General features: G+C 37.9%; 1 protein-coding gene across 3 annotated transcripts in view; it reads left to right on the top strand.

Annotated features, from left to right (window-relative positions):
- TAF2 (TATA-box binding protein associated factor 2) overlaps positions 1–10,699 on the top strand; it is a 105,738-nt gene that overhangs the window by 9,405 nt on the left and 85,634 nt on the right. For all 3 annotated transcript variants that reach the window (XM_017530701.2, XM_037739315.1, XM_017530703.2), the window contains exon 3: positions 3,569–3,729. In XM_017530701.2, the coding sequence (XP_017386190.1) occupies positions 3,569–3,729 (161 nt within the window). The remainder of the gene's footprint in view (positions 1–3,568; positions 3,730–10,699) is intronic.

Below are 10,699 nucleotides of genomic sequence, written 5' to 3'. Positions count from 1 at the left end.
TTGGCTCACTGCAATCTCCACCTCCTGGGTTCAAGCAATTCTGCCTCAGCCTCCCAAGTAGCTGGGACTACAGGCACGCACCACCACACCCAGCTAATTTTTGTATTTTAGTGGAGACGGGGTTTCACTATGTTGGCCAGGTGGTCTCGATCTCTTGACCTCTTGATCCACCTGCCTTGGCCTCTCAAAGTGCTGAGATTACAGGCGTGAGCCACCATGCCCGGCGGATATATCATTCTTAAACAGAGGGGCAAGAGAATTTGTAGTTGACAGAGGAGTGATTGAATTTAAGGATTTAGGGTGAAGGGACAAAAGTAGCCCCAGGAGTGCCAAGAAGATTATGGTGAGAAACTGGAAGAAGTCAAGGACAGGAGGATTTCAGGCAGTTGGGCAGGAGGACTGGGAGAGAAGTAATGAGAAGAGTGGCAGGAGAGACATTGCGAACAGTTGAGTTCATAATGTCAGCATCGGAGCAGTTGCAAGCAGTGATGAAGTGCTTTTCAGAGTGTGATCTTGATTCTTCCCAGATGGAATTGAAGATTGTAGAAATTGAGGTCAAGGAACTTTGAGGCAGTCTTATTGGATGGCACAGACACATCTATATTCAAGTCACTTAGTGTGATGGCAGACATGTTACAAAAGAAGAGTATGTGGCCAGGTGCAGTGGTTTATGCCTGTAATTCCAGTGCTCTGGGAGGCCGAGATTGGAGGATCACTTGAGGCCAGAAGTTCCAGACCAGCCTGGGGAACATAATAAGACCCATCTCTCTTGAAAAAAAGTTTTTAATTAACCAGACATGGTAGTGCATGCCTGTAGTCCCCAGCTACTCTGGAGGCTGAGATGGGAGGATCACTTGAGCCTGGAGGCTGAGGTGAGAGGATCACTTGAGCCTGGGAGGTTGAAGCTGCAGTAAGCCATGGTTGCTATGCTGCATTCTAGCCTGGGTGACGGAGCAAGACCCTGTCTCTGAAAAAGAAAAAAAAAAAGCGAGTGTATGAGCCTTCAGCAAATGTTGGGGAGTTGTATAGATAAGAAGCATAGAGGATGGTGTACCTGTCTAGCATGAACATAAACGATAAGCAGGAAAAGAATAACAAAAACATTTATTAAGCATATGCTAGGTGCTAGCTACAATTTTAAGTACGCGCCATGTATTAAATTGTTCAGTTGTTTTTGTTTTGTTTTTTGAGATGTGATCTTGCTCTGTCACCCAGACTGGAATGCAATGTCACAGTCACAGCTCACTGCAGCCTCAACCTCCCAGGTTCAAGCAATCCTTCCACTTTAGCCATGCCTGGCTGTTCGGTTGTCATAATAACACTAAAAGGCCAGTAGTGTCATTATTTTTGATGAGAAAACTGAGGCACAGTGAGCTGGGGTCACTAACTCAAGATCATACAATTACTAAGTGATAGAGCTAGGATTTGAATACAGGGAGTCTACCTCCAGAACACCTGCTTTTAACTGTGACACTATGCTGCCCTTACCCTTATAGTGTACATTAAATTAAAATCCTATAAATCGCCCAGATGCAGTAGTGGAAACTAGGAGAATGCCTATTTTCCACTACCCTCATTTATAGTGAATGGGAGAGTAAGTAGCTTCTTGTCTAGGAGGATTCAGGAGCCATTTCATTTAAGGCTAGAGGGTAGAGAGGGAGTTTTAGAAAAGGTTGAAAGGCACAGGGGAAATGTTGAAAATGGAATGTGGGCTCCAGGAGGATGGTTATCTGTGAAGTGGTGGGGAGAGAGCAAGCAGCAAGGAGTGAGAGGCTCGACCTGAGGGGCTTGCAGATGACCAGTGGCTAAGTGTGGCAGAGATTGAAGACCTGTAGAGGTTAATGGGTCTGAGTGTTTCAGGCAGGTGTAGGTTAGAGTCCCCGGTGGTGTTAGAGACTTGACGGTGCAAGGAGTTTGGGCTTTTCGTATCTTCATGAAATGCATTCCTTCATTCTATCATTGTTACCAGAGTTTAGAAAGCCAGATGCTGTTCTTATGTCCCACCCAAGTAGCTGTTGACAGCACTTTCTTTAATCTTTTGTTTTGCAGTTGTCTTGGTTCTAATTCTTATCTTTCAGCTGATCCAAGCTCATTTAAATTTAAAATGGTCATTGGATGACAGATATGCTGATTAAAGGGATTCTGGTTATTCCTACAGCTGCTCAGTTTACACCTTTAAACACAGAATCTTTATCAACTGTATTTTGGCGTTTGCACTTCGGTTTTTCTGCATTTCTAACTCACAGATCTGTGCAGATTGTTCTAATTTAAGAGTGTATGGCCCTCTTCTTACTTGGGAATTGAGAACAAAGGGGTACAGAATCTCTAGGCTTTCTTGAGGCAGTTGGGCTAAATGTTACCTAAAAACAATTATTGCATATTATTTAAAACCTTTCTACCCAGAGGCATTATGACATAGTGAGAATCATTTGGAATCATTTAGATGTGTTTGAATCTCAATTCTCTACTTCTTAGTGACCTAATTTTTTTTACCTTTGTTATCTGTGAAAAGTTCTTTTTTAAAAATACTTTATAGTAGTATTTGTAGCTTCTCTGTAAAAAGTATAAAGTAGTACTTGTCTCTTAGAGTTGGTATTAGGATTAGAGGGAACACAGGAAAGTATCTAATGCAATGTCTGGTACATGGTAGCAGCCATTTTTAAACTTTTTTTTTTTTTTTAAACAAGATGGGGTTTCACTATGTTGGCCAGGCTGGTCTTGAACTCCTGACCTCAGATGAGCCACTGTGCCTGGCCGGTAGCAGCCATTATAATCTAGTTCTCTGTGGTTACTTTCTGAATTTTGTCTTAGATATTTCTGTTACAGCCTCTGAATGTTTTCTGTTCACTTTGGAGCTCCTGAAATATTACTGTTTATACCCTCCCTTGTTTTATGTTTGAGTACATCAGTTTTCAACACAGGATATTAAAATCACACTGGACATACATTCCATGATTCATCTGTTTGTCTTTCCCATTGATTCAGTACAAGAAGAAAGTCTGTATTTAACTGGTTTTCCTGTGTCAGATACAGATAGATTGCATACCATACAGCTAACATAGTAGAACATGGATCTGGCTATAGCAGCAGATTTTCCCTACTTGCCTTGATATCTTTTGTAGCGCTTGCCGCCTCATAAGCAGAAACTCATACTTGTTAGCTTCAGTGGTATAATTTTTTACCCCATTTTTTTCTTCCATGTTCTTTCTCTCATCAATCTTCTGATTTTGATTCTCTTTCTGCTATCATTTTTTTCTTCCTCCCTTAGTCCTAATCTGCTTAGAAATTCTGGTTTTTGAGAGTAGCAAGCCTTTTACTTGTTTCTGACTGCCTAATTTACACTGATAGTGAATATGAACCACCGGGATGATAAAGTTTACATAACTCACACCCATTCAGTCACTAGGACAATCATGTTTGAAGTTAAAATACTTGGAAAACATATGTATGTGTATAGCTATTTGGGATTTTGTCTCTGGAGTGTAGTATGTATATAAGTGGTAAAAATAAAAACTGTATTCTGAAACATACCAGTCTTTGTAATGAAGTTGTTACTCTATCTTTACAGGGATTTGTGGAACTGACCATATTTCCCACAGTTGCAAACTTGAATAGAATCAAGTTGAACAGCAAACAGTGTAGAATATACCGAGTAAGGATCAATGACTTAGAGGCTGCTTTTATTTATAATGATCCAACCTTGGAAGTTTGTCACAGTGAATCAAAACAGTAAGTTATACACTTTAAAAGTTATTATTTTTAACAGTTTTAAAAAAATATTTTTAATGATCGCATTAGTTTTTCTGAACAGATTTTTTTTTTTTTAGATTGTTACTAGGCTTTGAATCCCAATCTTTTTTTCTAATTAAAATACCTGTTTTACCACTCTGTACATTTGGTTCAAATGATTTTGCTAGCTGTGCCCAACATAGTTCTAAGTTTCCCTTCTTCATGTTTAAATTTTAAGGAAGCATTATCTAGGAGCTTTAATTAGATTATCTTAGTAATTTTTTTTTTTTTTTTTTTATTTTTAATGTTTTTTTTTTTTTTACTTTTAATGTTTTTCTTAACTATTTACTTCATAAATATTGAAAGTATTTTCAGTGGGTTAGATGATTACTGTAATCTGTAGACCAGAAGCTACTTTAAAATATTCTGTGAAATATTTTGACTGCTATGTTATAAAAATATTATGTCTAAAATAGCTCATTTATTCACCTTAAATAAATATTGCATCTATTGAGGCTACTTCTGATTTTTATCATTAAACATATTGCTGCTATCCAATGTATGTTCTGTTTTCTTTCATACTTTGTTTCCATTTTCTGTGTGTGTATGTGTGTGTGTGTGTGTGTGTGTGTGTGTGCGCGCACGTGCACGTGTGTGTGCGCACGTGCACGTGTGCACGCACGCGCGCACATGCACGTGCTTCATTTTTTGGTCATCTTTATGGTTAAATAATACTCCATTTGTTCAGTCTGTTATAATTTGTATAATTATTCTCTAGTTGTTCAGTCTGTTATAATTTGTATAATTATTCTCCGGTAGTTTGGCATTTTGTAGTCATAAGTGGTGAGTGAATGTTTTGGCACATACAAATTTTTTTCCCTTTGGATTATTATCGTTTCTAATGTCTCTTTTCAGTATTTTACCTGATTGCGCCCTAGTATTTAAATTAGTATAAATTAGTACATTTGCGGCACTTGCTTTTCAAAGCTTTGATAACATTGGGTTTTATCATTTCTGTGATTCTTTGTGTTTTGGGTAGGATGCCAAAACTTTATCATAAACTTTTTAGTCAAGATGATATTTTAACTAGTCTAAATGTATAATATTGCCTTAAGGTGTAGCAGTTCTTAAAATGTGATTCCCAGACAAGCATCACTGTCAACTGGGAACTTGTTAGACCAGCCAGTTCTCAAGCAATACCCCAGACCTATTGAATGAGAAACTGGGGTTAGGGTCCTACAGATTGTGTTTTAACAAGCTTGCCAGGTGATTCTGATACAGACTGAGGTTTGAGAACCACTGCCATAAGGAATTGCAAAGGTTTAGAAGGGAGGCTTATTTTTAGACATATTTATGGTCCCAGTAATCATTGGTTTAAAATCTTTCACATTTAGAGAGGTAATACACAAATGGGATTGGAAAATTCAGGGAATCCCTGATTTACTCCTATAACTTTCCATTTCACAAAAGTGAGTTGTTGAAATTACATTGCTTTTAAAGCTACATTTGTAGAATTGACATAAAAAACTTATCACAAAATTATCTGTATCCCTTTCCCTCCAGAAAACAAAAATTAAAACATCTACCTTTGGGGTAGTTAGTATACACTGCTAATAAATGGAAAGATCATCTGTTAAAGAGCAGATAAGGGACCCATTGCCTTGTCTGAAAGCCAAAATACCCACCCTATCCAGCCTAGAACTCTGCATTTGATAATAGGGTAAGACGCCTGCTTGTCAGTGACAGAAGACAGTGTCTGTACGTCTTTTTTACTAATAATTTGTTGTTGCTACCCAGGGCTCAAGATAATCTGTTATTGTAATGACAGGGCTCCTGATCTGTTAAGGAAGCAAGCTTTACTTTGTTATTTTTATTTTGATGATACTCCCTAAAATTTTTCTCTAGTGATATGAAAGATGCCTCATTACTTTTAGTGTTCTAAATCACTAAATCAATAGTGTTTCGTGTCTTTCCTGGAAGACAGTTTTTCCACAGACCAGCAGGGCAGAGGGGGTTCAGAATGAAACTTCCACCTCAGATCGTCAGGAGTTAGATTCTCATGAGTAGCCTGTGACCTAGATCTTTTGCATGCACAGTTCCCAATAGAGTTCAGGCTTCTGCGAGAATCTAGTGCTGCTGGTGATCTAACAGGAGGCAGAGCTGAGAAGGTAATGCTTGCTCACCTGCTACTCACCTCCTGCTGTGTGGCCTGGTTCCTAACAGGCTACAGACCTGTTATAAATATATTTATAGTATAAAGAATGAAAAGGAAGTTCTAAAAGAGAATCTTTTCAAAGATTAGTTTAGGAAATTGGGAACGATGGAATATATTTAAAATTTTTCTTTTAACTAGAACCATAGCTCTGTTTCCCATGGCCACTTAGTAAATGCTTGACTAATAAATAATTGACTAGTTTGCTTGACCATCCCTGCTTTTTTGCTTAGTTTTAGAATCTTGATTACTCTTGGGTAATTTTCAGCATTTTTACTTCTGTTTATCCTCTGAATTATTCAAAAAGAATTTGAAATTGATCTTAGAGTTTTATTAGTCAAAAGTTTTAGGAAGTAGCTAATGAAATTAGCATGAAGGGTAAACAAGTATGGATGGTGGATACCCACTATTAAGTTACTGCACAATTCCTAGAGGAAATCTGCAGATTTGTGTCTCATATTTCTGATTGCCACAGCAAAGAGGGTTTTTAAGATTCATAAGGCACAAGACAAAAACGCAATTATTCAGAAGAAATATTAAGTTTATTAGCAGTTAGATGAGACTTTTTTTTTTTTATTACACTTTAAGTTCTGGGGTAGATGTGCAGAACATGCAGGTTTGTTACATAGGCATACACTTGCCATGGTGTTTTGCTGCATCGATCCCCCCATCATCTATATTAGGTATTCCTGCTAATGTTATCCCTCCCCAATCCCCCCAACCCCTGCTATGCCTCCCCTAGCCTCCCCACTCCCTGATAGGCCCTGGCGTGTGATGTTCCCCTCCCTGTGTCAATGTGTTCTCATTGTTCAACACCCACTTATGAGTGAGAACATGCGGGTGTTTGGTTTTCTGTTCTTGTGTCAGTCTGTTGAGAATGATGGTTTCCAACTTAGTCTATGTCCCCGCAAAGGACATGGACTCATCATTTTTTATGGCTGCATAGTATTCCATGGCGTATCTGTGCCACATTTCCTTTATCCAGTCTATCTGTGATGGGCATTTGGATTGGTTCCAAGTTCTTTGCTGTTGTAAACAGTGCTGCAATAAACATACATGTGCATGTGTCTTTATAATAGAACAATTTATAATCCTTTGGATATATATACCCAGTAATGGGATTGCTGGGTTAAATGGTATTTCTATTTCTAGATCCTTGAGGAATCGCCACACTGTCTTCCACATGGTTGAACTAATTTACACTCCCACAAACAGTGTAAAAGCATTCCTATTCCTCCACATCCACTCCAGCATCTATTGTCTCCTGATTTTTTAATGATCATCATTCTAACTGGCATGAGATTGGTATCTCATTGTAGTTTTGCTTTGTATTTCTCTAATGTTGTAGTTTTGATTTGCATTTCTCTAATGACTGGTGATGATGAGCTTTTTTTCATATGTTTGTTAGCTGCATAAATATCTTCTTTTGAAAAGTGTCTGTTCATATCCTTTGCCCACTTTTTGATGGTGTTGTTTGTTTGTTTTTTTCTTGTAAATTTATTTAAGTTATTTGTAGATTCTGGGTATTAGCCCTTTGCCAGATGGGTAGGTTGCAAAGATTTTTTTTCCATTCTGTTGGTTGGTTGCCAGTTTACTTGAATGATAATTTCTTTTGCTGTGCAGAAGCTCTTAAGTTTATTTAGATTCTATTTGTGTATTTTGGCCTTTTTTTGCCGTTGCTTTTGGTGTTTTAGTCATGAAGTCTTTGCCCATGCCTATGTCCTGAATGGTATTGCCTATTTTTTCTTTTAGGGTTTTTATGGTGTTAGGTCTTATGTTTAGATCTTTAATCCTTCTGGAGTTAATTTTTGTATAAGGTGTGATAAAGGGATCCAGTTTTAGCTTTCTGCATATGGCTAGCCAGTTTTCCCAACACTATTTATTAAACAGGGAATCCTTTCCTCAATTGCTTGTTTTTGTGAGGTTTGTCAAAGATCAGATGATTGTAGATGTGTGGCATTACTTCTGAGGCCCCTGTTCTGTTCCATTGGTCTATATTTCTGTTTTGGTACTAGTACCATGCTGTTTTGATTACTGTAGCCTTGTAGTATAGTTTGAAGTCAGGTAGTGTGATGCTTCCAGCTTTGTTTCTTTTGCTTAGGATTGTCTTGGCCATGTGGTCTCTTTTTTTGGTTCCAGATTAAGTTTAATGTGGCTTTTCCCAATTCTATGAAGAAAGTCATTGGTAGCTTGATGGGGATAGCATTGGATTTATAAATTACTTTGGACAGTATGGCCATTTTCACCATATTGGTTCTTCTTAACCATGAGCATGGAATGTTTTTCCATCTGTTTGTGTCCTCTCATTTCCTTGAGTAGTTGTTTGTAGTTCTCCTTGAAGAGGTCTTTCACATCCCTTGTTAGTTGTATTCCTAGGTATTTTATTTTCTTTGTAGCAATTGTGAATGGGAGTTCACTCATGATTTGACTCTGTTTATTATTGGTGTATAGGAATGCTTGTGATTTTTGCACATTGATTTTGTATCCTGAGACTCTGCTGAAGTTGCTTATCAACTTAAGGAGATTTTGGGCTAAGACAATGAGGTCTTCTAAGTATACAATCATGTTGTCCGCAAATAGAGACAATTTGACTTCTTCTTTTCCTAAGTGAATACCCTTTATTTCTTTTTCTTGCCTGGTTGCCCTGGCCAGAACTTCCAATACCATGTTGAATAGGAATGGTGAGAGAGGGGATCCTTGTCTTGTGTCAGTTTTCAAAAGGAATGCTTCCAGTTTTTGCCCATTCAGTATGATATTGGCTATGGGTTTGTCATAAATAGCTCTTATTATTTCAAGATATATTCCATCAATACCTAGTTTATTGAAGTTTTTAGCATAAAGGGCTGTTGAATTTTGCCAAAGGCCTTCTCTGCATCCATTGAGATCATCATGTGGTTTTTGTCTTTGGTTCTGTTTATGTGATGGATTACATTTGTAGATTTATGTATGCTGAATCAGCTTTCCATCCCAGGGATAAAGCCGACTTGATCGTGATGGATAAGCTTTTTGGTGTGCTGTTGCATTCAGTTTTCCAGTGTTTTATTAAGGATTTTCGCATCAATGTTTGTCATGGATATTGGCCTGAAATTTTCTTTTTTAGTTGTGTTTCTGCCAGGTTTTGGTATCAGGATGATGTTGGTCTCATAAAATGAGTTAGATAGGATTCCCTCTTTTTGCATTTTTTGGAGTAGTTTCACAAGGAAGAGTACCAGCTCCTCTTTGTACCTCTGGTAGAATTTGGATGTGAACCACCTGGTCCTTGACTTTTTTTGGTTGGTAGGCTATTAATTACTGCCTCAATTTCAGACCTTGTTACTGGTCTATTCAGGGATTCAACTTCTTGCTGGTTTAGTCTTGGGAGAGTGTTAAGTGTCCAGGAATTTATCCATTTCTTATAGATTTACTGATTTATGTGTATAGAGTTATTTATAGTAATCTCTGATAGTAGTTTATGTTTCTGTGGGATCAGTGGTGATACCCCCTTTATAATTTTGTGTTGTATCTATTTGATTGGAAAGCGTTATTTTAAAAGAGAACTTTGGGAAAGGCAGATAGCTAAGGTCTTTAGCATGCTCCTAGATGTTTCTGATACTTATTTCTAAAATAACTTTCCTTCTTTAATGAACCAATAAAGCTAAAACAGAAATTACATATAGCAGTTTTAATTCAGTGATAAAATTTGATTTTACCATTGATTTTTTACATATAAGTATGTCTTAACACTGAAAGAAGTAATGTACTATACTATTTAATCACATTTTTAAAGTATTTGTTTTAAAGTTAAGGTGCCATGCCCTCCTATTTTTGATTGAAAGAGTGTGCTTACAATGGTTGAGATTCAGCTCTTTTGAACTACAGGGGAATGTAAGGAAAAGAAACCTTTGGATAAGAGGCTGAAAGGCACTTCTATCTATTTTATCCAACTGTTGGCTGACATGTTAACATTATGTATACTAACAATTTAGAAACATGCTGGACCTAAAATGCAATAAAATAAATAAAGGGGGGAAAAAAAAAAAAGAAACATGCTGGTTATGTAACATGCATAAGCTTCTCTCTTTTTATCAGTAAAATAATTCAGCAGTTGAAGTTTTTCTGCATATATTCTGTGTGTGAATCTTATGCTTTGTAGATAGATTGGAGATTGTCTCCAGAGGAGTTATGACCCTTTGGTGTTTTTGTTTTTGCTGTACTTCTCTTTTCTTAGAATACGTTAAATGTAGACTTTGTCAGGGAAACTGTTTCTGTGGATGGGTAACCTATAGTGGCTGGTAGCTCTTTTTTCTCTTTGTTTCTTTCTTAGATAGGCTTTGCCACTTTGAGAAGCCCTTTTTCCTTTTTTTTTCTTTTCTTGTTTTTTCGAGAGGGAGTTTTGCTCCTGTTGCCCAGCCTGGAGTGTAATGGTGCAATCTTGGCTCACCACAACCTCCACCTCCCGGGTTCAAACTATTCTCCCGCCTTAGCCTCCTGAGTAGCTGGGATTACTGGCATGCACCACCATGCCCAGCTGATTTTGTATTTTTAGTAGGGACAGGTTTTCTCCATGTTGGTCAGGTTGGTCTCGAATTCCCAAGCTCAGGTGATCTGCCCGCCTCAGCCTTCCAAAGTGCTGGAATTACAGGCGTGGGCCGCTGCGCCCAGCCTTTTTGTTTTTGAGAGGGAGTCTCGCTCTGTCGTCCAGACTGGAGTACAGTGGCACGATTTTGGCTCTCTGCAACCTTTACCTCACAGGTTCAAGTGTTTCTTCTGCCTCAGCTT

Source organism: Cebus imitator, unplaced genomic scaffold, assembly GCF_001604975.1.
Source record: "Cebus imitator isolate Cc_AM_T3 unplaced genomic scaffold, Cebus_imitator-1.0 Scaffold68, whole genome shotgun sequence".
In the NCBI taxonomy this organism is placed as follows: domain Eukaryota; kingdom Metazoa; phylum Chordata; class Mammalia; order Primates; family Cebidae; genus Cebus; species Cebus imitator.
This window is presented reverse-complemented; position numbering and strand designations above follow the sequence as displayed.